Genomic DNA, 26,523 nt, shown 5'->3' with positions numbered 1-26,523 from the left:
AGCGTTAAAAAATATTTACTGTTCTGATCTCGAAGAGGATTTTGTTGCAGAGTGTCAACATTTTCGCTGCCAGTGTCTTTCGAGCCGAAGCCAAACCGACACGCCGATGATATTATTGAAATGGCTTCATGATCAAGATCTCCACAGCGTTTATCCTAACGTTGATATAGCTCTACGCATGTGTGTTTGTATCCCGATTACGAGCTGTTCCGGTGAACGCAGCTTTTCCTGTTTGCGGCGGGTGAAAAATTATTTGCGTTCGACAATGAACGAGGACAGGTTGAACGCTCTGGCTATCCTTTGCATCGAATCACAGTTGCTGCGGTCATTGGATTGTGATGATTTGATAAACAAATTCGCTACTCAGAAAGCCAGACAGAAGACGCTATGTAAATAACAATTCATTGTTACTCATAACTCATAAATAATAAATCAAAATGGTAAGCGTCAGTATCTAAAGACGCTGATTGAGATAATTTTATCTTTTACAAACTTTCGTTGTTTTTTTATTTTATTTTAAATGTAATCCCTCTATAGTTCATTTAAGGATGTATATAAAATATATCAATAGTCTCAACTTTTCAGGAATTTGAAATATATGCTAAAATTTATTATGCTAAATCGATTGGAAAAAAGAAAAACACACCTATCCGACCATTTAAAAGAGATATTAAAGATTCAGAGTCCCATTTAACTGCATTTTATTTGTACCGAAAGTTGAAATGACAGCGTAATTGTATCTAAAAATTATATATGTCGTAACAGACGCACGGCTGAAAAAAGATTTTTTTAAAACTTCATATATTCATCAAATTTGTAAAGAAAAAAAAACATCCCACCCGGTGTCGTTGCAAAGATATTTGTGCTTAACTTTTGACTTGTAAGCGTTTAATAAACGAAACATTATTTGATTTGCTCCCAAAGCCAAATGAACTCGACCGCGAATGTCAATGCTATCTTCATCTCATTTAAAATCGTAAAATATTATTAAAATTAGCATAGTTTTGTATGTTAAAATGTTAAAAATCATTAAAATGGGAAAAAAATTACTTGGAATTGAAATTTGGATATAAAAACTAGCTTTAAAAAACAAATAGATGTACTGTGGATTTGAACTTATATACATCCTTAAGTTTTCGTGCTTTACAGCGAGTGAAGGGGGGAGGGGGCGGCGATTTTGCATCGGCCTAGGGCAGCCAACGTATCAAATCCGCCCCTGATTATATAGCATGTATATTAATTATTATATAGGTATATACGTACACTCATATTTTTGAATACTCTTCTTAACCGAATAAATCATTGCATGCATGGAAATCGATTTATTGTTCTCGAGGTTATTTGGACGAAGAAAAGTCTTCGATCGATTGATTTTCGTACGACGAATATCCTTCTATCAATTTTATTTTCAAATCTAGACAAGTATCCGGCTATTTTTATCGATTGACTAATTCATTACAACCACCAAACGAATTTCGTCAGTCACAGACAGATTGTGATAGCTGTTAAAAGATAGGTTAGTACAAATTTGGGATACTTCATTCTTGCGCATGCGCTCGTATGTAATTCCGATCAGGTGATTTGTGCGACGCTGCCGGTTTTTGAGGTAGTTACCGAAACCTTTCTCAACCACTTTTCCGTCACTTGAACATTCGTTATCTTTGTAAAACAGTCGTCGACCTCATACATTATTGTGTTATTTGTAATCCTCATAACCTATTCAATATCGCTCTGGTTTTTTGTCAACACCTGTAGCGTGAATATTGAGATATTACTCAACTGAAATCTCTCGGGACGATTCTATCATAAGCCTTGGGTTAAAAATTCTAATTTCAATTATTTTTATCTCTCTTATTTAGTCGATGACCGGGTCTGAAATTTTGCATACGTGAAGATGAGTATTTCATCTATCACATACAAAAACATTATCTTTTTCTGTAGCTAGATGACTTCGAGTTCTAGCCACCTTAAATAAATTTCTCTTTTATCTACTAACCTACGGTGTTTTGTCTAACGTGTGTTGTTTCACTCGTTGTCCCCACGTTCCCGTCTGCCAAAAACTGACAGCTGAGCATCCCGAGGTCAAGGTCCGCAGCTAAGAGCAGCTGTTTGCCTCTTTTGTTTTTGATATTTCTGATTTAAAATATTATCGCTCGTATAGTGGTCATTGCGACCTTGGCGCCCAACAGCTTTCTTGCCGATCTCGATTAAATTCCGTGATTATTCTTTTTGCACGTTGCGGGCGTTTGCTGGCGACCTAGCTCATTCTTAGATTCCCCGTGACGCGAGTGTGGCCGTTACAATATATATATATTATGGTGATTTTTTTTGAACGACTATTTTTTTTTCTCAGTCCCCATCGAAAATTTTGTTCTATATGTCGAACAAAAAATTCCCTAAAAGTTATAGCCCTTAATATTAATATTAAGTACTCGCCCAGGGCGTGAAAAGATTTCCCATATAAAATACACGCGAATCGAAGCGTTTTATTTTTCAAATCTCTACAACTTAGTGGAATTTTATGATATCACATTGGTCTTGGTCGCAATTTACGCAGAGATGAACGATTTTTAAAAGTGTCTGGAACGTCGTGAGTCCAACTTACACTGGTGAGATGGTACAGGTCACTATAGTGGATATATATATATAAAGGTGCGTTCAAATAAGTTGGAAAAAAGGCTTTTAATGGCGATAAGATGTTTCACGTTTAAAGTCAGAAACAGGACTATTTTTACAATAATAGCGGTTGACGCAGTGTTGTAACCCAAAAGTAGTACGACTCGTCAAATTGCGGAAGTAGGTTAGATTGTTGCAGTCAAGACGGCTGAGCGATGCATGACCTGGAATGTGTCGAACCTTTGAACCAATGTATCGCCCAAGCGCCTGACTCAGTATTATAGAATTAATAAATTAACGGAATAACGAAGACCAAGGGCTGTTCAGCACGGGGCCGAGCCCTGAACTACGGCAAGTACCAGGAACGTTGGAATTGATCTGATAAACACCTTTTATACTTTGTTTCACCAATTCGTGGCTGGGTGAGAGAAATCCATCTTTCTCCCCTCTGGGAACTACCCGCACTCTCCTATCCCTACAACTACGTAGAGATACAACCCTCTTCATTTGATGACATAAGAAGACTTAGGTTTCTTGCTTCACATGTTGACTACTAGATCACCTGACGGGGAGGCAAAACGGGTGATTTTACCCTTTGTAACAAGGTCATGATTTTATATGTACATCTTTTCATTCGTACATTTCCGATGTTAACCTAAGACTAGAGATCCCTGCGTATGCATCGATCTCTGCACCGCGCGTGTGGTGTCAAAATGATCCTATTTAAATTCTAAGAGACTCGTTTCATTAGGATTACAAAATAACCGGGTGGTCACAATTTTTTAAAATTGCTTTTCGGAAGACAGTATTAGTTTTTGAGCAGTAGCAGCGACAAATTTTCAAGTTTTCAAAATCACGAAATTTTCAATTTGATATATCTTTTTTCCCTTAATTGACAAAAAAACAATTCCTCAGACGTTTTTGTTTCTTAAAACTTTGAACTTTTCAACAAAAAATATACGAATATCTCATATCATATTTATCATCTCGAAAATCAAATTTGAAACTCAAAAGTCGACTTTTCAGCCCTTGCCCAGAATTTAGACTGTTGAAAATATTTTTTTCGAAAAATTCAGAGTTTTTTACATGGAAAACGACTTCAAAAAATTTGAGTTCTCCATAATTGCGTGGGACAAAAATTAAAATCAAAAATAAAGTACGGCGAAATTCACCATAGTCTGTTTACTTTTTCTTTTTATCGATTATTTTTCACGTAAATAACTGATATGCAAATGATGGCGAACATTTTAAAGAATTGCTGATATCTTTTTGAGTACTGTCTTTCGGAAGGCAAATTCAATGTTTCAAAATTTTTACCACTCGGTACAACTTGTACCCATAATTGGCGAAATGACTCATATGTATGGGCCAATCCACCAACTATCAACGAATGATCTGGATCCCAAAGAATTGATTTCTCTGAAAATTTGTTGTCCTTCAGTGTGATCTAACGGGTTGGGATTTACTCTGGCAGTGAACAATTTAAAGAAATAAAAGTATTCCGTTAAATTTGAAAAAGAGCACGTTATTAACAGACTCTGATCAATTGAATGTATCTCACGTGAGATCCCATGGCCATCCCACTCTAAAAATTTGGGTTTCCTACTGAAAAAATCTCAGCTTTTACATGAAAAACTCGAAAGTAAGATAAATTTTGGCAGCGCATGAGAAAAAGCTTTTTTTTTGCCTAAAAACGTGTTTTTGAGATTGATTTTGAAAAGTTATTAAAAAATTAACAATATTTTCAAAAGGTGAGAGTTTTTTTTACATAAAACACATTTTTTTCGTAATATTTTTATGCCGGTAACGATAAAAAAATAATTCGCGTTTAAACCTCAGTTCGGTCAAAATGATAAACTTTGATGTGGCACTTCTGGTGAACGGTAAGTCGTAGAAGGTTAAAACTTGGTGAAGTTGTCAATCTTAGTACACACTAAAAGATGATAAATTTTCAAGGAAAGTAATTTTTTGACGATCAAATCATTCGTTGATAATTGGTGGATTGGCCTGATTTCATCTTTTTGCATAAACGAATCAGTTTGAACATAATTTATCCAGAAAGAGAGATACGAGTGAAAGTTATAGTATGTCAACCTCATTGGTATCTAAGACCTAGAAAGACAAAACAGAATATCAGTGATGTTTCTTTCATTAGCAACTATACAACATTACAAATTTTTAATTATGGCATGATTGATTTTGAAATTTTTAATCATTATAAAATTCATTTAAAATTGGTTTTATTTAAACCTTACCGTTCATTTGACCTTTATTGTGAATCACTAGAACAATACCTTTTTTCAATTCCGATCAACGGTTTAAAGAATATATTTTATCTTTTACCAGACTTATCCATTTTTAATCATTCATTCCTGAACAATTACTTATTCTCCATTTCTATAATTTCTTCCAACCATTTGAACAACTCTCACATCCTTTTATAGAACTATCGCAACACGATATTATTTACCGGCTTATCAAAAGGTAGGTCTTCTTTTGATTTCAATTTTTATTAATTGGCATTACGTGGGAGCAGCTCTGAATATTTTGAATTATTTATAACCACCGCCATGCTCTGCTATCTCCCACTTCCACATACCTTATGCTTGGAATAATTTGCATGAAATACTCAAGACACATTTTGGACAAAATATTTCCAATTTGTACTAAATCAAAAATAGAAATTGAAACATTCTTGTGAACAGTGGGTTATTACTACAATAACTAATGATCCAAATAAATTGATTTCATAAGTAGTTTACGCTGAAGGCGTATCTGCGTTGTTTCATTGAATTGGACTTTTCTGATCAAATTAAAAAAAAATCACGCACTAGAACACATGGCGCGTAAGATCACCGGTTTGTTTTTCTTTGTAAAATCAACGAGAGGAATCAACGTGTTCCGCGGAATTGTATTAAAAATTACGACTACATGGCATTTGAAGAAAGTGAAAATGTTGTTCCAGTATCGGCAATACCCTATTTCTAGCAATGTAATCTTCGTCAGAATGTAATTAGGCATGTGAATTTTGTATTTTCTGTTTTGTATGTCCTACAGGGTGAGTCACTTGATGTGTCGCGACCGGGAGGAGTTTGCCCCTTCCCCAGTTCGCCAGTCAATCAAAAAGGCTATGAGATCTGTTTAAACCAATACCACTTTGACGTAATTACTTTTGTTGTTTATATGTATTACCGCACGATGAATTGTGTGCGTGACTCTGCGTAAACAAAGCTTTTCCCGTTCTCGACACATTCGGTGACTTACCCTGCATATCCGTGGAGCTTAATTTCTGTTTTGATTATTTACCGCAGAAGATAGTCTTCGCGAGATGATCACTGGGTCGTGTCGTCCCGATATTCGGACTTTTCCAGTCTCAACTACGAGATGAAGGGCGCACTCTAAGACGTTCTTCTCAAATTGTGAATATTTCCACACAGTAGGCCTCTGTCGATTGTAGCTCCCACGCCATATCAACCCAGCATCCGCCATCACGTATTCCTGACGCGCATTCTCATCTCCCAGGAATACTGTATCATCTTCAAAATAAAAAATACTGCTATTTCGCAAACATAACGAACGAGTTTTAAATCAGCCATAATTATCATTGTTGAAATATTAGTTCGACACAAGTGTAGCACGCAATTTAAAAATAAGTATATCGGAAAGTATTGACGATACTGAGTATGTCATGGCTGGTGACTGACTCAATTATAAAGCCAGTTGCACTTACTGATTTACTCAGAAATAATGGTATTGTAACTTTTGAGGAAGTTACGGAATAAAAATTCGGGTTCGTTGAGCGATAAAGAATGGACACAAAAGGCACGGCAGAATAAAGCTAGGAAAAAGTGTTATTGCGATAAGTGTCCCTAGTTACAAGTCAGAAACAATACTGTTTTTACAATAATGTTGGTTGACGCAGCAACCTCATTTATTTTGCGACAGAAGAACTCTGAAGGTTTTTTTTATGTATGACGACTACTAGATCTTTAGAAAAAGGGGCAGAACGGTGATTTCACCCTCTGTAACAGTATGTTGAGTCGGAAGTGAGAAAAAATAACGAGTTCGGGTGGGTGTAAGGTTTGTAGCTTGGGTCGAAAGCTAGTGCTGTGATCGCAGGAGCATTAGTGTAAAAAAATTATGCGCCGATGTTAATGGTGTAATCGTACGAGCCAGATATTGTCTAACTATCCATGTGTGTAGCACAAGTTATTTATTGCAATAGCTGTGTGAAAAAGATGCATTGAAGGTGTTACTGACAGTGAGTGTAATTAATATTGGGTAACTTATAATCGTTTCTGCTGGAAAAAGGTTCTATAAGTTCGATCTTACATGCGTTTATTCTACAAATTTCGTTGCCTAGGTTTGTTTCTACATGAGGCTGTTTTACAAGTTTATTTCAATGTGCTGCGGTTTTATATGAATAGGTTCGGTTCTCGTTTCTAGTAGTTCATCATTATTAAAGCTTCCCAGACTGTTCGGTGTCTCAGATCTTACGCCTAATTGCGACTACAAACTGAAATTGGAAAACAGATCACGTATCGTGTTGTCAAAGAAAACTTCCCTCGACTTCCGTGCTGAGGTTACTCGTATATGGTGTAACATACCCATATGAACTGAAATATGAAACGAGAGCGAGAGAAACCCAGTGTCACATCCTCGATGCCCTCTGCCCCTACCCATTAGTTTTATTTTCAGTTTACGATTAAATTCATTTATATTTTCTATTTTTGAGTCTCCGTATGCATTGTATGCAGACGGCTTTCTTTATCACCTTTTTAGGGTTCTGGGAAATAACCGCCCTCAGCTTACAATAATCTTACCCATTAAATAATGTTACGGGATAATCCTTACCTAAACAGACTAGTATATACAAACTCTCTAAGAGTAACCAGATGACCGGAAATCGCTTCTCGATATTTCCAGATATGCAGAATCTGGCAAGCACATGCAACGGATTAAAATCCATATAGCCATCTTTGAAGTGTCTGTTTGGACAGGGTCGTCCCGAACATACAATAGGATATTTTTATCATGTACCAAAACAAGCACGGCAATTCCCACCCGCACTCATAGAAGAGGCGGGATTAGTCAAGATAGTTTTGCATGCTACACCGTACCCAAAGGGCGGCGGTAGTTAAGGGCGAATGGAAAACTCAAAATATTATCAAGACTTCCTTATTGGGCAGCTCTCTCGAAGATGCTGGGAACCAATCAGGAAGTAGTTTCTCTCAATTCTTAATTCTTAGTTTTTCTAAACTCTCAGTCGTTACATAGTCGTCAGCCAGTCTTCAACAAGAAGAAGCAGCTCTCAGTTTTTTCAAAACTCTCACTCAGTTTTAAACTCTCATTGCTCATTCGCAACTCTCATTCGCAAACCTCATTGCTCAGTTTTCTAAACTCTCATTCGTTACAAAGTCGTCACTAAAATTACATTCAGTTATTAACAGTCTTCAACAAGAAATCATTCTCTCAGTTTTAGACAAGTCAATCAGATCAGAGAATCTGTTAGAAATTCAAAAGGTCTATTTATTTTATTTAATTCAACAAACCAAAGTGCTAAAAGGGAATTCCGTGTCTTTACATTTAAACCTTTCACCTTTTTATAATCAAAATTATTATAAGCATTTTTCTTTAAACCTAAATTGAATAAACAAATATTCGTGTGTTAAACCTACATCGCGAGTTAAACAATTAATTACCTTCAACGTATAATATAAGCTAAACAATCAGTAACTTCAACCAATCTCACCACCGGCCGAACACGCAGAGCCGCCCACACAGCCCAAAACAACAGTCAACAACTAAAGGTAAGTGACCATTTTATTATCAAAGTTGGTTCAACCAAGAGGGAAAACGACATCGAAATTCAAATAATTCACCAACCGGGAGAACTAGTCCGAACTAAGCGTTATATTTTTGGAGTGGTTTGGTCATCAGCCAACCCAGCCCATAACACCAGTGCTTTTGAATATACAGCAGATGGAGTGTCCTGGCGAGAAAACTACTCAATTCACAGCGACTCTATTCGCGACGCGACCGGACAACAGAATCCAACTATACCTAAGATGTTTTTTCCCTTCGACTTTAACTGTATAGGACGATGGAGAATGTTGATCCAGCTCCCCGTATCGATTTTTTGAAAAGTTTTATTTTGGATAAATTAGGTATTACGGAGTTTGCGCCTCATATTGAAAAAGATTTGAATAATTGTATTCACCTCTTTCTTAATAAAAGAACTCAAAAGAAAGCGAAATTACAAAAAAGTTCGAATGAGTTCTTTGAACAAACGATGTTATGGGAAAAAAAAGAATTAATAATTCAAAACTCATTACTTTTTCTCTGTGTGAATAAAATTGAAGTTTGGGAATCTGCCGCATCCAATAAGTGCGGGCGTCCACAAAGTCTCGTTCGAAGATGCAAGCGACAGAACAAAAAATCGAAGATGTTCGGAATTATTGTCATCTCATTCCACCTAAAAAGCTCGTAAAAAGCAGGTTGCGCGATTCGTAGCAGACGTTACTTCAACTAAGTGCGTCCTAAAACAATCCGAAAAACGTCAATGTTCGGCAGACCGGTGGTTATCGTTTTTTAAAGAAGGGAAATTCACCACGTTCCAGTATAATTAAATTTGTGAGCAAGCAGCTGCGATAACTGCGACAATTAGGAAATCTCTCAAATGGTAAAGAAAATTATTTTTCCAGCTCATTGATCTCATATTGATAAATGCTCATGCTTTGTACAAATTGCAGGAAGGAGCAATTTCGTTCACCGATTTTCGAATCAAAGTCATATCGTCTTTGATAGGTGTTGATAGCACAGTCCAGGCAGAACTTGAACCCCCTCCTTCCCGACTTACAGGTCGACATTTTTCGACTCGATCAGAGTCTAAAAAAGAATGTGTAATGTGCCGTGCATCAAAAGTAAGGAGACGAACAAAATATTATTGCGGTAAGTGTCAAATTGCATTGTGTGCAGTCCCTTGCTTTGAACATTATCACACGCAAAAAGTTGTTCCCTGCTAAAAATAGAACGTACTGAGGGTAAAAAAACATAAGGAATGAAAAAATGAAGAAATATTAAAAAAAACATAAAAAAACGTTAGAAAAAAAAAATGGGGCTAAAACTCTTCCTACGTCCACGTCGTTAGCCCTGGGTGACGCTAAGAGGAAGTCTTCGTAGTCAGAGTAGGAACAAGTTTCATCTCAGCAATCCTATTTGGGAGCAATTTTCCAATTGCGCATGTGCAGTACTGGGCCGCCATCTTGGGATTTTCAAATTCTGACAACAGATTCCTGATCAGCGACTCCAAAAACCCCCGAGGAATAAGTGTTAACGCAGGAATCCTATTTGGGACCAATTTTTCAACTGCGCATGCGCAGTCCTGGGCCGCCATCTTGGAATTTTGAAATTCTGACAACGGATTTGTGTTCAGCGACCCCCCAAACCCCTCAGAGAAGAATTTCAGGTACATCAGGGAATATAAGCATTTTGAGCCACTAAAGTGGCAATGCCGGCCGTCTGGAGGTTAAATTACTTTGGTATTGCGAAAATGATCACATCATCACCCGAATATTCAAATTTATTTGACCCGAAATTATGACGAATGTCGTTTTCATTATCAATTGTTCAATCAGGTGTTTGGTATTTCAAGAATTGCCTCTTTTCATTTACGTTATGGAAATCAGGATCATTTTCTTCATTCTTTATACTCCGGAAGAGGCAAAAAATATTTTACACACTAGTTTTTAGTGTTTTAATTCTTCATCTTCCAACATCTTCGAGTTTGTTCGGGAATAACCCAACTAGATCCGTGATGGGTATACTCTTTATACTTCCGTTTTTTCGGCACACCTGGGGGTTCCGTTATTCATACTTGGGAAACATAGGACACGCGTATATGAAACGAACCTGATGCAATAAACAATTTCCATTTTATAACTGATGCTCATTGATTTGAATGCATCAATTAAAATGAATGGTTTAAAAAATAAGCGTCAAGATTTCTCTATCGGCAAAAATGAACTTGAACAAAAGCGTAGTTCCATAACATCATTCTGAAAGTAATGCGCTAAAGGACTTTTTTATTCTCAAAACGATTATCTAATAGCGGTATTTTTTTCCAAGACTACTACAAAACCGGTTCTTCTGAAGTAGTATAGATACGACTGTTTTGTCCTAAGGTGGCGGTGTACCGACGGAGTAGGCCCCGATTCCTACATAGCTGACAGTCGCTATGTTGCCCGGGAAGGGTCAGAATTCCTACCTTATCAGCAAAAATGTTACCGATAAGAGTGTCACCATAGATGGCGCTACATGTATTGTCGATCAATTTTTATCGACAGAGAGTTCGATAATAAGATGTTGTGCTATCAATTTTGAATTGTTGCTGTCAGATGAGCTGTCACTTTAAATTTTTCCGTTAGATGGCAGACATTTTACCGACGGAAGCGTTACCTCCAACCTTAATGACAGTTGGTGTTGCCCGCAAGATTGTTACCATAGGTTTTCACCGGTGGCATCATCTTCATCGATTACTCACTTTTTTACTGATGAGATCTGTTTTGCCTCCAATGTCCACCGCAAGGTAGTGTTATCATAGATGCCAACCTCAGAGCATATGCAGTATGGAGGAAGCCTAGTTTACCCCTTCGTGTAAATAGGAAACAGCACAAAGAGCGGAATAGTAAGACGAGTACCTTTCTCTGTCTCGCACGCTCGCGATTGGTCGACTGACTTCAGCGCCCCGAACACTCACGCTCGTCGCACAGGGCCCCGGCGCTCTGGATTTGTTGAACATACCTTCTAAGCTTATAAACACTGCTCTGTATCCTTTCAAGTATCAAGATCAATTCTCTCAGTATTAGGCTAGATTTTTGCATTATAGCAGACTTCAATACTTGATGAATGCAGTAACGTATTACCGCCTAGGCTAACATAGGCTATAGCCTAGGGCGGCACAATTTGGGGGGCGGCAGATTCTTCGATTTTTTTACGATTTTTTTTACTTTTCTAGCAAAAACCTGTGCTAGACTCTTTTTTCTTCAGTTTTACCAAAAGCGCAAATTGACTCTGTTAAATTTGTTTTGACTATTTTCCGTCTAATGCTGAATGTGCTTATTTATTTTATTTTATTTGAATAAAGCGTTCTTAAAATTTTATTTGAGATTTGCTACTCAGCGCCATCAGACGGCCCAGTGGAGAAGCTACAATAGCGTTGGGAGTTCTAACGGTAGGGCAGGAACGTCAGATGTCAGATTAGAAAACCTGGGAGTCCCGAGTTTCTGAGAGTGTACAAGATTGTTGATGGTGATATTCATTGTGATTGATCTAATTCCTTCTATTATTATATTCATTTATTCGTATTCATTGTTAGAATCAAATCAATATCATTGTTACGATGAATAACGCCCGAAAAAAGTTGAGTGGTGCTGAGTACAAGAAAATAGCACATGAGAGGTTAAAAAATGAGTCGGAAATTCTTCAAAAAATGCCAAAACTCGACAATTTTTACGGAAAAAAAGAAAAATCCACGGCGATTGAAAACACTGGGCAGCAAGAACAAGGACAATTGAGTGTCTTCCCAGTGTATTCAGATGGTAAAAATTATTATGTTTCAATGCTACACCTCGTGAGCTATCGAAAATTGTTCATGTTCATGATTTATATCTTCATATCTATATCTATAAATTACAGCTGATTACGACGTACCCGGAATTCCCATCAATCCTTCTCTCCAGGATGACTATCCAGAAAATCCTTATAATCCTAAAAATGAAAAAGGTTCGCTAGAGAGCCAACACGCATGCGAAAATTCTTTTGAAGTTCACAGGGAGGAATTTGATAAAGCTTCAATGACGACCAAGATGGGTCATAACGATTTAGGCCACATTGACCGACCAAACGTTACAATCGCTACAATAATTAGCGATGATCCCGCTGAGTGGATCGTCAATGATACAACCCGCGATATTATACTCAAACGTGGTATAAAATCAAACTCAGATGCGGATTTTTCTCGTACGAAGCGTGATTACCCAGGCCAAACGAGATTTATGAAGAAATCTCTCTTTACTCGAACTCTCATAAATGGTGAAAGTCAATTGCGTTCATGGTTAGTTTATTCGGTCAGTAAATTAGCTGTGTTCTGTGCACCCTGTAAACTTTTTTCGAGAACGTCTACGCTCGCGACGGTCGGGTACAATGATTGGAAAAATGTTCATCAGCGCCTCAGAGAACACGAAAATTCTTTTGACCATAAAACCGCAAGTACGTTGTTGCTTGAACGCTGTCGAATAAATGGAAGAATTGACGAAGCTTTAGTTGCCCAAATTAAGAGGGAATTAATTTATTGGCGGGGTGTTCTCGCACGTGTTGTTGCGGTTATAAAATCGTTGGCAATGTCTGGCTTAGCCTTTAGAGGTTCAATCGAGCATTTCCACTCCGAATCCGGTGGAAATTACATTGCAGCGCTTCAATTGATCGCAGAGTTCGATCCGTTTTTGGCGGAACACATACGATTGCATGGGAATAAGGGTAGAGGATCTACATCATATCTATCGTCAACTATCTGTAATGAACTGATAAATCTGATGGGAAAGCACGTTACCATGAAAATTATATCGCAAGTGAAATCTGCTAAATACTTTTCGATTAGCGTTGACTCTACCCCAGATATTTCTCACGTTGATCAGTTAACGTTTATCATACGTTACGTAAGCGAAAAGGGATATCCCGGAGAACACTTCATCAAATTCCTTCCTAACACCGGTCACAAAGCGGCAGAAATGATCTCTCACATTTTATCAACGCTCGATAAAGAGATCAATCCCTTAGTTCACTACGTACCATGCGCAGCTCATTCATTGAACCTCGTCGAAAAATTCGCGGTCGAGTCATGTTCTACAGCTGTTCGATTCTTCGCGGTTGTACAGAACTTGTATACATTTTTTTCGGTATAAACTCATAGGTGGGAGATTCTATTAAAACACCTGAACCTTAACGTCATTGACGGCCCGCGCCCTGTAGTGAAAAGTCTCTCTCAAACTCGATGGTCTGCTCATTCAGATGCCTTTAAGAGCCTATGTCAATCGTGGGATGAAATTCTCGATGTACTCACTGAAATTTGTGAGAATATTGATGAAAAAGCTGAGACGTGCGCAACAGCAACAGGATTACTGAATTCTCTAAATCCATTAGAAAATTGTTTTATTACCGTTGTATGGAACGAAATACTGAACAGGTTTCACGCCGTAAGTAAGGCTTTCCAAACTATGGATATGGAGTTGCCCATTGTCGTCGAGTTATACAACTCTCTCATCAAGTATATAAAAGGGTTTCGAGATCAATTCGATGTGTACGAACGCAAAGCTCAAGAGAAGTGTGGTATCAACGAGTATGTACAAGATACGTCGCGACCGCGTAGGCGTGCAACGAGTTTTCAAGAAAATCGCGAGAACGAGCATATTTTTTCCGGCAGAGAGAATCTCAAGGTCAACACCTTCTACTTTATGATAGACAAACTTATCGATGGGTTGACTCCTCGCTCAAAATCGTACGTGACGGTGTGCGAAAAATTCAATTTTTTGACACGACTTGGAGAGATGGACCACAATGAAATCAGATCGAAAACACGTGATCTGCAGTCCCTCTATTCCGGAGATTTAGAAGAGTCGATTGAAATTGAATGTCAACATCTTGGTGCACATTTGAAAACCTTAAAAATGCAATCAATCTCAGCAAGTAAATTGTGCACAATGCTGTTCGAAAGAAACTTGGGTCCAGTCTATCCGAACTTCAACATTGCTCTTCGAATATTATTGAGTATGCCAGCAACTAACTGTTCGGCTGAGCGCTCATTTTCGGTATTACGCCGAGTTAAGAACTATTTAAGATCGACCATATCACAAGAGCGTCTTAATGCTCTTGCCATTTTGTGTATCGAATCAGAAATTACAAAGAATACCCAATTTGACAACCTTGTTACAGAATTCGCGCGTGTGAAGTCTCGCAGAGGTTATTTCGGTTGAGTAATGGTACAAATAAATTATCTGTACTTGGGAGTCACGAGTTTTATTATATAAATAATAAATATGCATACATGTAATATAAATATATATGTAATATATATCAATATATATGCAATATATATAAATATATATGCAATACATATAAATATATTTGCAATATATATAAATATATATGTAATATAATATATAAATAAAAATTTTATATTACATTATATTATATTTTTAAATTTGTACTTCACTGTGATTACTATACTTGGATTGGATGACGAGTAATTGGGGAGGGGGCGGCAAAAAATGAGATTCGCTTAGGGGCGCCCCAGACCGTAATCCGGCCCTGGATGAATGAAATGATGACAGGGAAATGTTGTGTTTCTACGTGCAAGCTTGAGCAAGATGTTAAAGAAGGTTGTATCAGTTTTCATCGGTAAGTTTCACGTTACTCGTTTTTTAGGTTATAATAGGGTTTGTATCAACAATGTTGTGTCACTCAATCATATATTTCTTGACAGTTTATCGACTTATTTCAATAACCTGACCCCCTATAGTGCATTTGCATGTGTAAGATATTGTAACAACTGTGTTAGAAATAAAATAGTCGTTCCGACTCGTACAAATTGAGACAACAATAGACTCGATCTAGTCAACGGTGCTCGAAGGTGAGTCGGAGCTGTGGCTCTAAGAATTCAAAGACTCCCTTCCTACTATCTAACATTTTCCCACAACCTCAAGGTAAACCACAGAAGACCTTGAGCAGATAGTCGAGCATTAAACTGAATTTTCAAAAATTTCATGTGCCGTGTTTTATACAGGTGAGTATAAAAAGTGTGTGGTGTACAGCTTCGTGTAAAGTCCGAGGGAGCAGTCGGTTCCAAATTCCAGAAAGGGTTTTTCAATGAGATCAGGAAAATCCAAATCGAGCTGGCCAAAATAATCCGGGAAGAGGACCACGAGGACAGGAGAGGTTCGAGCGGAAGTCCGAAGATAGCGCAGGCCAAAGGGGCGTTCTCACCACTCTGACGAACGGGAAAAAGGAAGGTGGCGAGCTGGTTCCAGGATTCCCCCGGGAGCTGCACACCCTAGATTAGGAGGACAGACGTGAACGGTGGTCGAACGGTCGAAAAAGATGAATTACTCGGATTTAGATATTGCTAGTATAGATATTTGATAAAAGAACGGCCTTATCTGATTAAATCCGGAACCGTTGACCACTGGGCGTCCTCAGAAAGAGCAGAGAGATGACAGGAAAAAAGGTTGTGTCAAGGGACCTGGATATTCTCGTAAAATCTGACACATGGGTTAGAAAAATACGAATATCAAATAATCGCTTGTCGACCATGAAAAACAAATAATGGTACATTCCCACAGGGCGCGGCGCGTTAACGCCGCGTCACGAATCTATGAATTTCGGGGTGTCGGACAGAGCGCGTCGCGTCAGAGTTATGCACATGCGCTGTGCTCGCTTTCAATTTTCAAACCACCGCTCTTGTCGGCCGCGCGCTCGAGTTGTTTTGAAATGTTCAATATTCTATTATTCACAATAGCAACGACGATAGTGAACTTGCTGAATTCCCAACTTGCTTCAACGGTAGGTGATTTTACTTTTAATAAACGAAACGACTGGTTTATCTCAGGTAATATGTATTACAAAATAAACCTATTATGTCATTCACGTCGTTCTAAAGCAAACCCGAATCATCTTTGGTCCAAATGAATATATCATTTAATTCTCCATCTAGCTTTAAAAATGGAGACATGGCGCCGTCAACGACGTAAAGTTTTTCTTAATTTGCTGCTTATCAACGATGATATTAGACGTGAGCGAAGAGCTGCTTTGGAAGCTGCTGATGAACATCGACACACAAGAAGATTTTGGATTCGTAAAATATTCAAAGCGAAAAGAGCACAGGGAGATTTCTTTAATCTTGTTGAAGAAATGCGACTCCACGATCACGACATGTATTTGTCATATATGCGAATGACTCCAGAGACCTTCGATGACCTTCTGTCACTAGTTGGGCCTATCATTCAGCGAGGCTCAACAAATTACCGAGAGACGATACCAGCAGGCTTGAGGCTTGCCATGACAATTAGGTAATTCATTCTTTCTGCTTAAAAACTACCCTTTGCCAATAAACAGCGCAGTACTGTGGCACGCCGTTGTTCTATTTAAAGAAATTGGGGCATTAGGTCGTACATACGAGAAAGACTTAAAAAATTAGTGACATCAACATTGGTGTACACAAAATTTATAAAAAACAAATTTCAGTATATTTCACCGCACCGTTTTTCAGAAATTCATTCATTCATACACGTAGAGATATGGAGAGCTGGTTAGAAATTAGTATGTAATCTTACGTACAACTCGCGCACATGCTGACATTTTTTCCATAAATCTTGTGTACACTGTGACGCTAAATTCTGTTACCCTCTGACGAGGACTTACCGTTAACACTTTGGCGCGATTCTCCAATTATTCGATACGATATTTAAGATACGAAAAGATACTCGTTGGGCGCCAGACGCTTCAGCGTCAATTTTTAGAGGAAAGGGAAAGATACGAGACGATAATAATAATTAGAGAACCCGTTGTATGGCTGGCTAGGCTCAGGTACTCACACGAACTGGTAGAGTGGCGGTATCCAAAGGCAGTTACAACAGTTACGGAAATAAGGAAAATAAAGAGATCAAGAAATAAGCTCGAATCAAGTAAATTAACAAGCCAATCAGTCGTATATTATTGATCAGTTCATAAGCGGTAGATTAGTCAATTTGTTACAGAAAGTTAACAAAAGATATTTAGTCAACGAGAGTTTACGAGAGTGACTTACAAGATTTTCGGTTAAAGAAGCTAAGCGATAATTCGCACAAAATAATAGTTGGCAAAAGAAATTAATCGTAGGTCGAGAGAAGCGAAATAATGCAAAAAGTCTACTCAAACTAGACGTCACTGGGCGACGTGATCTTACCCAAATTTCAGAAGCGGCACTACGAGAATTGTTACATTAAAGCAAGAGTGAAACTTTAGCGAAAATCGGTAGTTGACGGAATTGACGGTAGCTTAGAACTATAGTGACAAGAAAATACTATTTAAATTACGACAAACGGTAATTAGCGAGAAAGATTGACAGTGATATGCGATTCACAAATATCGGAAGCTTATACGGAAGAATTATTCACAGCAAGCGATTTGATAATTACAACGGTCAAAACTACGATATTAAATTAACAAGGAAATTCGAAATTACGATAACGAGAGAAAATACAAAAGTTATACGAGATTGAGAGGTTTAGAGAAGGGATTGCAGAGTAAAAATAATACACTAAATACACCTGGTTACAATAAGCAACTTAAGATAACACAGAAGTACGATATTCGGGAAACAAGAAAATATTACAAGGTAATAAGAAATGTAAATCAATATAAGCGATAGAAAACAAAGGTGCGGTAGTATTTAGCGGCTTAATCTACGCTCAGCTGTACTCCAAGTAGCTCAATATACGATACGAAATTTCATGCACAAAGCAAATAATATAAAACAAGCGATACGATACAAAGCGATAGGCAATACTAGTAAGAAAAGTAACGATAGCGATAGCGATAGACAGTAGAAATTACATAAGCGTTTCTAGCATAAAATTACGAGAAGCAAAGAAAATCAGAGATACAAAAGATAAGCATTAAGCAAAGAAAATCAGAAATACAAAAGATATTCGCTAGTTACGAGGTCGCTCACGATAGTTTTCGGAAATTAATTACAAAACGAAATCATGCAGTCGCACGGCGGCTTACAGCACCTCAATGTCCGTGGACCATGATTCACAAAGAAACTGGCATCATTCGATGCAACCAAAACGATAATTAAGATACGATATGAGAAACAGAAATTAGAGCAACTTCGTAACGGTACGATATAAAGGCGAAAGCCTTACCTTAGTCGGCGACGAGATTAGGCACTGATTTTAAATTAAATTAAACTTAAAGAAAGCGAAGAAGGAAGGAAGTGAAGTTAACGGAAGGAATCGAAGTTAAAGGAAGGAGTGAAGCTAAAAGATCAAAACGGTAGTGGGTGCGAAAAAGGTAACGATAGCGATAGCGGCAGAGGAATAAGCGATAAGGTTGAGGATTTCTAACTAAACGAGAGCGAGGTGGTAGCGAAGCTGTCTCCTGGCGGGTTGAGCGTAGAATAGGCAGAGTTCGGAGTCCGGCTCAGCGATCTCGCCGGTGTCGTCAGGTGATTCTTCTTCCCCTTCGGTGGTCATTCAATCCCCACCATAATTGGGTCATCCCTCTGGCGAATATCGGCTACGCGTTATCGACGATTACCGCTAGATGAGCCTAGTTGACATCACACGTACTTTTCTTCGTCTGCTGCGTCGTACGGTCCAGGTTGCCTGTCATTGGGGGTTCCCTCCACGAAGGCAGGTACGTAGGCTACCTCCGGAAGGTTACCGGATGGAGTGCAACTCCACATTGTTTGCCTCCACCGGCTTCGTCGTTTAGGCAGTGGCCAACTGCCCACGATATATCACGAAGACCATGCAGTCACACGGCGGCTTACAGCACCTCATCGTCCGTGGACCATGACTCACAATGATTGTAGCCCTTACTGACAGGGAGGCTGCGTCGATCCTCAGGACGAGGGCTTTATCAACTTTGGACGTAGTGTTTTAGGCTCGGTCCGGCTCCTGGCCGGTAAGTCGGTGAACGACAGGCTGCGGTCTGCCCTTGATGTCGAACTTACGGCATCCGAAAAAGTAGGCATTCAAAGTTGTACGGGAGATTCATGATTACGAAACGGTAGTTGAACTCGTCGGTAGCTGGAACTGTAGTTTTCGGTAGTTGTCGATCCCTCGGTGAATCAAAGAAACGTGTTGATCCCTCGATGATCGTGGTTGCGGTACCTGTTTAGCTTGCGCCAAAGCGCGGGATTACAAAATTTGTACAGAAAATATTAGTAACTAGTATTTTTCGCCTATATCGTATCGAGCTTGCTTGGAGTACCCCGCCAGGGACGCGTTTTCGGTAGTTTCCTTTAGATTTTTAGCCTTGTAACGAGCCATTCTGAAATGCCACGTTACAACACCAATGTTGATTTCACTGAATTTTTAAGTCTTCGTCTTATGTTAGACCAAACGCCCCAACTGCATTCATGGCATTAAAAAAATCAAGTTGAAATTAAACAATCATCAAAACATTATTTTGATTTATTTCACAACACAATTAAAATGTGATGCATTGATGTTATGTCCATACATAATTATTGATAAAAATTGCTATTATATCATAACATAATTAAAATACGACGAATTCTTATTCCGTATCAACACGAATTGGAATGTTGAATTGAAGTTATGGCATAAAATATTAAAAAATAATTGTACTACAATTATGTTAGCGCATCGATTTAATTTTGAATTATGTTTATGCTGTGACATAAATATCATAGAACCTCGATTATCCGAACCTATGTTAACCGAACCCTCTATTATTTCAACCACGATCGCTTTAACCAAACGCTATCTTATTCGAATCTCAACCTGCATTATTTTCCTTACATATACGCACGTTTTTCGTCTTTTATTACATAGTATGGATATATGTGAATGAGACCATAAATTTTGAAATTTATATGCACGTCGGTGGACCGCACACATACAGTAGAACCTCGATTATCCAAACCAATTGTGACCCGGACTATTTCGGATAATGCAACAGTAATGTTAGGTTACCCTACCCATGTGGGGTTTGCTACCGCTCACAACGGGGCCAATGTTTGGGCCAGCACTGGCAGCCAAATATTGGCATACAGTACAAGCCCAGTACTATTATACCATTGGCCCAATACTGTGACAGTAATGGTAGAGAAGTATTGAAATATCGACACTGGCCCAGTTCTGGTACTGTTATGGTTAATCAATTATTGGGCATCCAGTGCTGGTTCAATACTGGTCAAAGTTCCTGCAAGCCGGTACTGGTAGTTGAGAATTGCGCCAGCGTTGGTTGAATAGTTGGTATGCCGATACCGGGTATCGAGTGCTAGCTCGATACTGGTCACAATCGCGGCAAGCCGGTACCGGTCGTTGAGGATCGTGCCAGCGTTGGTTCAATAGTTGGCATGCCGATACCGGGTATCGAGTGGTGGTTCAATACTGGTCAAGGTTCCGGCGTGTCGGGACTGGTTATTAATTGAATGATGGCCAGCCGATACCGTCTATCCAATACCGGCTCAATACTGGTCAAAGTTCCCACAAGCCGGAACCGATCGTTGAGAATCGCGCCATCATTGGTTGAATAGTTGGGAAGTCACTACCAAATTTCACGAGCTTTTGCAATGGGTATCCGATACTGACTGAATCATAGCCTAACCGTAATAAGCGTATATAATAATATAACCATAGACCGAGTACGGACCACAAAATTGCAGACGCGAGGTGAAAAAAAAAAGAACATACGTCGACCTAACCTCACCTCAATATCTGTACTCTATCTAAACAACGCTCAACAAGTACGTACGCTCTCAGACTTCTCTATCTCTCTACCTATAGTCTTCAGCGCCTTATTATTAAAGCATTATATTGTTAAAATCGGGTAAATCGGCGGCTCGGCTGAATTTAGAGCCTGTCATGCTAGTATAATGTATAGATGTTCGGAAACAGCCGCGCCCTCTATCGGCTCTGGGAGTTTCGGTGACACGCCGCGCACCCGTAGTAATTATTGTGTCGTTATATAAGTGCATGAATGGTCTGCAGTTCTGTCAGTTTTTCTAAGCTGCCAGTGTTTATATAGGCCAATATTGCAGGCATATTCTAATACTAAACTTGAAAATTACAGATATTCGTCGATTTGTTCACCATGAAGCGATCAAGTTATTGTTACGTAAAAAAATTTCGAAAATTACAAAAGTTGAATAACATTGTAATAAAAAGTGATTGTGACAGTGATGATGCAGATTTCCCAGTAGACGCAGAAGTGACACAAACTGTTAGCGACGAACGTTGTGCTGAAGATTCATCGATTAATACAAGTTCCCCAGTGAGACTACAAAGTACACAAGGAATCATCGTTATCGGATCGGAGGAGAAGATACATGAACAAACAATCGCTGAAAACAATGATAATGAATATCAAAATGTAAGCGCTGAAAACTACACAGATGATGCAATCCGTTCCGATAGCCCTGTTGTCGAACTACATCTCAACAAATCTATGAATTTTGAAGATAAGCTTAGACAGTGGGTCAGACTTAACACTGCAACCTTAACGCATTCCGCAAATTCAGATTCCATATCAAGTATCAAGGTTCAATCTAAACAGGGTGAGTACTTGAAAAATGTAGATCTTTTCATTTGGAACGAAGCACCTATGGCTCCACGTTATGCATTGGAAGTGGTGGATCGAACGTTACAGGACATTATGAACAATAACAAACTGTTTGGCGGAAAAGTTATTATTCTCGGAGGGGATTTCCGACAACTTCTTCCAGTAAAAGTACGAGGTACTCGTAGCGAAACTGTCAATCTTTTCATTAAGTACAGTGCACTGTGGCCTCACTTTTCCAAATACGCGTTAAATGAAAACATGAGAGTTTTGCCTAACGAAGTGGAATTCGCTAAATTCATACTTGACGTTGTTGATGGACTTCTGAATGATCAGGACGATAACCTCAAAGTACCAGACCGTTGCATGGCGCCTGCAGACCGTGATATTGTCGAAGATACATACGGACAACTTGTAAGAACAAGGCGTTTCAAAGACGTATCAAAATGTGCCATTTTGTCTGCTCGAAATGTCGACGGTGAAGAAATCAATTCTAGAGTCATGGATTTATACGACAAAAATTCAGAACGGCTGTACACTAGCGTCGACACTACTAAGAATTGTGGAGACAACGACCAAATCAACGAGACGATCTTGCCCGAATATCTGAATTCACTATCGCCGCCGAGTTTGCCGTCTCACGAACTCCGCCTCAGAAAGTACAGTATTATAATGCTCATTAGAAACTTAAGCATCAATGAAGGTTTGTGCAACGGTACCAGATTATTGATTTTAGAATTGGGTAATACTGTTTTACGTTGCGAAATTCTTTCCGGTGACAAAAGTGGAGACATCGTTTTCTTGCATCGCATTACTCTTTACTGTGAAAATGATTATCCCTTCACTTTCAAGCGACGTCAGTTCCCTGTAAAGATAGCTTTCGCTATGACGATCAACAAATCACAGGGTCAAACATTCGAAAGGATTAGCATTGATCTTCGCAGGGACGTGTTTAATCACGGTCAATTATATGTAGCATTCTCACGGGTGCGTTTTTGGGAAGCTCTCAAAGTATATATTGGAGTACAACGCGACGGAAATGTCGTTAAGAATTATGTGTACAAGGAATTGTACCGCTGAAACAAGGACACTAAAGATACTATTACATGGTTTTTGTACAGTTTTCAATATCAGTTCTGTGAGTATTACTTATTTACAACATCGTACTTTCCCAAAGACTCATGTAAAACAGATATGATAGTGCGAATAATATATGTATATATAAATCAGTTGGGTACGACAAACGATACTACAGCGTACAAAAAATAGTCAGCAATGAACCAAACCGATCAATGTATCAGATTATACGCATAAATGAACTATATTTTTCAGCTTCGGATTAGGTGCGAGAAAACATCCATGAATTCACCGAGGGCTGATTGATTGACGCAACGAAACCCACCATTAACCAAACAGCATTTCCCTAAGTCGACGAGGGTAGCTCGAGAAATTGACTACAAACATATAGAAGAGCAAAAGGAAACAGAACAGAGCAAAAATGGAAGAGACGAAAATGGAAAACACTCGACAGAATATTAAAAAACGTCGCACAACCGATGAGGTGGAAGTATTGAAACGAAAAAAAAAATGATAAAATTAACAAATTTTATGAAAATCGAATATAAAATTTTTAGAGATTACAGTTCAATTGTCAGTTTTTTATTCATCCTGAGATTGGTCGGTAGAGGGCAAAGGTCTTGATGCATGTCTATCCTTAGATAAACGATTTATTCGACCGTAAAATGCGTCAAGCGGATTATTCCTATGATAAACACGATCTGTATCATATTCTATTCCCCATTTTATAAACTACTTTGCTTACAACTTTTTACTCACTCTTTTCATTACTTTTTTCACGTCTAGCAATCGAAGATTACCTGAAATGCCCGTTTAGTATCGTAGAAAACACAAAATTTGAATCCACACATGGAATTGGTACAATACCGAATGAATAGCAAAAAATAGAGATCAGAGTCGCTGATACAGCCAACATGCCAGAAATCGAGGCAGGAAAGAAATTAAAAATCGTTGGTACTGTACAACACGAAAAACATGCGTACATAAAGGTGTTACGTCCCGACGTACCGCCTCGGCGAACCTTTTTCAAAATTAAAACATAACCAAAGAATTGCTTCATTTCACTCAACAGCCACAGTGCTTGAGAGTTTCGTTTCGATGATTATAACGCAAAATATCATATAGCTTCAACCGACGAGTTCCACCCCTCCTAGAGAAAGTCACGTACAGGCCCGCGTATTAGGTTTAACTTAGTGCCATATTTAACATTACCGAGAACGCAAAGCGTGAAGTGGTGAGATAAACCCCAGCGAGGCTCAACCCAAAAGTATCTCTTCTTTTTAAGTCAAAATCATCATCAACAATTAGGCTAAACCATGCGTACAATATGTACCAAATTAAAATAGGTTGTTCATTAAGATGTATGGATGAATATGTGAGAATTGCATCTCAATATCTTTTGCTCGTAATTATAGCATGTAACCGACGAGATTGAGAATCGTCGGAACACCGTCGGAGCAGTCGAGTCAGGCCCGGAGTGACGCTGACCATGCCGATTCTGGCACCGGGAGGTCGCCCTAGCATCTCATTGGATAATTACCGCTGTAACTTTGTTGCACCGAGGGTTCTTGGACCGTCAGGCCCAAGACGCCATGTCTTTCGTCTGTCAAGTCGCGAGGTGCGTGGACGTCAACCCGTATTAGCCCTTCTGGTCGATAGTAGTGTTCGGAAAATCTTCATTGTGACCGGCCTAAAGTACCGTGCTAATTCGTTGAACTCAAGCTTTCAATTTGTATTGTGAATTGCAAAGAATTACTGTAACCTTATTTCAAATTCTTTCCTGTTCTGTACTGACTCTCTTATCTTCGCGAATAAACATTTTCATGATATTCATTTCCTTAAATAAAAATCAAATCAAGTTCTGCCCTGATTCTACCGGGTCAGGTAATTTTAAGTGATTAATAATAATAAGATATAAACATTCGACTCCTTGTTTAATTATACTTCAACACTACATAACTTTCAAACGGTGTTAACCAATAGCTTCTTTCGCCAACTTAATTGATCCAAATTTAACGTACTGCTTGAGTGACTGTAATCCGAACCTACGATCATCAACCCCCAAGTCTGCTTTGGTGGCTGATCTCGAGCTCCAACATCCATACGTAATCCATCTATTTGTACGACTCGAGGTGAGGCTCAGGTCCAGATTACTAAGACCCTGACCGACACGATCCGATGGCACTCAATCTCGACGCACGACTCTTCAAAAGCTAAGTCAATTCGAATATTTCACTCCAACATCAACCGAGTCTAGATAATCACCAATTTGATTAATTTATATTCCTATTCAAATATTGCCTATTGGTAATTAACATTTTGTTTATTGGCGAGCATCTCTAGCCAAACCAAAAATCGTCTTTTTCAATAACTCATGTCCTTGGTGGCAAGCTTCACTAGCCACTCCTTTAAACCACCACTGATTGTTCACCAATACCTATATTATATAAATTCAATAATTAAATCAAACAATAGAATTGGTGCCTAGCTAGAAGTCAATATCGTTCAGGTATTTCGAGAGGTATTCTCCGGCTTTCAGCTCGGCTCCTATCACCTTGGTTAGTTAATTAGGAACCACATATTGTCACCTGTGTTTTTCGCTTAAATCAAAAGTATAAGAATAAGTATATACGTTCAATCTGATCGACGGAACCACGTCCACAGGATCTGTCTAAACAAGGTTATCGTTCGTGGATCCTCCTGGACACACTGCAGAGTTACTCTCCTGACGATACCTTGATTATTAAATTTAGACATCGAAGATCCTAGATATCTTTGTCCTGTACGGTTATCGTTCGTGGATCCTCCTGGACACACCGCAGAGTTACTCTCCTGACGATACCATACACGATTAGGACTTTATTAATAGACAAACAAGTGTGTGTGTTTCCGAGATTAGGCGGAACATAATATATTTTGTAATTTAATTTGAGAAAGCATAAATCTAAGGAGAGAGATATAAACTACTAAAACGACCAGTTAGACTTAATGCGAACTCATTATAGATCTTGCGGCCTTAGTTTATCATTTCATGTTGTAACAATGAATTATGTGTAACCTTTTTATAACTTCAACCATTATCATTTTCCAAATCGTTTGAAGAATATATTCTATATTTTACCAGTTAAACCAAATAATCCGTTTATTTCGAACAACAACCTTTCTAAATTTCAGGATTAAATTATCATTATTACAAATTAGCCTCAACCTATTTAAATCAATCTCACAGACCTGTATAGGACTATAGCAACACGATCCTACATATACCGGCGTACCGAAAGGTAGGTCTTTCTTAGTTTTTAAGTTTTATTCAGTGCTGTTACGTGGGTGCATAATCGATTATTATCCTTAATAGTCGTAAACTCTTATCGCTCTTCACACGTCCACCCTCCCACGTAACAAAGGTCAATGATTATACCGGAATAATTTTAATCGATGGAGAAGAGATGACTATTGACGAGATGATGTTTGCGACCACGTCAG

General features: G+C 38.6%; 1 protein-coding gene and 1 long non-coding RNA gene across 2 annotated transcripts in view; one reads left to right on the top strand and one right to left on the bottom strand.

Annotated features, from left to right (window-relative positions):
• LOC124405317 (annulin) overlaps window positions 1-26,523 on the bottom strand; it is a 108,252-nt gene that overhangs the window by 47,042 nt on the left and 34,687 nt on the right. The window contains exon 4 of the mRNA XM_046880129.1: window positions 5,923-6,152. Within this exon, the coding sequence (XP_046736085.1) occupies window positions 5,923-6,152 (230 nt within the window). The remainder of the gene's footprint in view (window positions 1-5,922; window positions 6,153-26,523) is intronic.
• Window positions 17,837-24,745, top strand: LOC124405329. Its single transcript, XR_006929096.1, has 3 exons — window positions 17,837-17,847; window positions 19,147-19,149; window positions 24,604-24,745. It is a non-coding gene; the product is annotated as an uncharacterized LOC124405329 (long non-coding RNA).

Source organism: Diprion similis, chromosome 4 (genome assembly GCF_021155765.1).
Source record: "Diprion similis isolate iyDipSimi1 chromosome 4, iyDipSimi1.1, whole genome shotgun sequence".
Classification (NCBI taxonomy): Eukaryota; Metazoa; Arthropoda; class Insecta; order Hymenoptera; family Diprionidae; genus Diprion; species Diprion similis.
The sequence above is the reverse complement of the archived record's forward strand: the minus strand, read 5'-3'. Positions and strand labels throughout refer to the sequence as shown.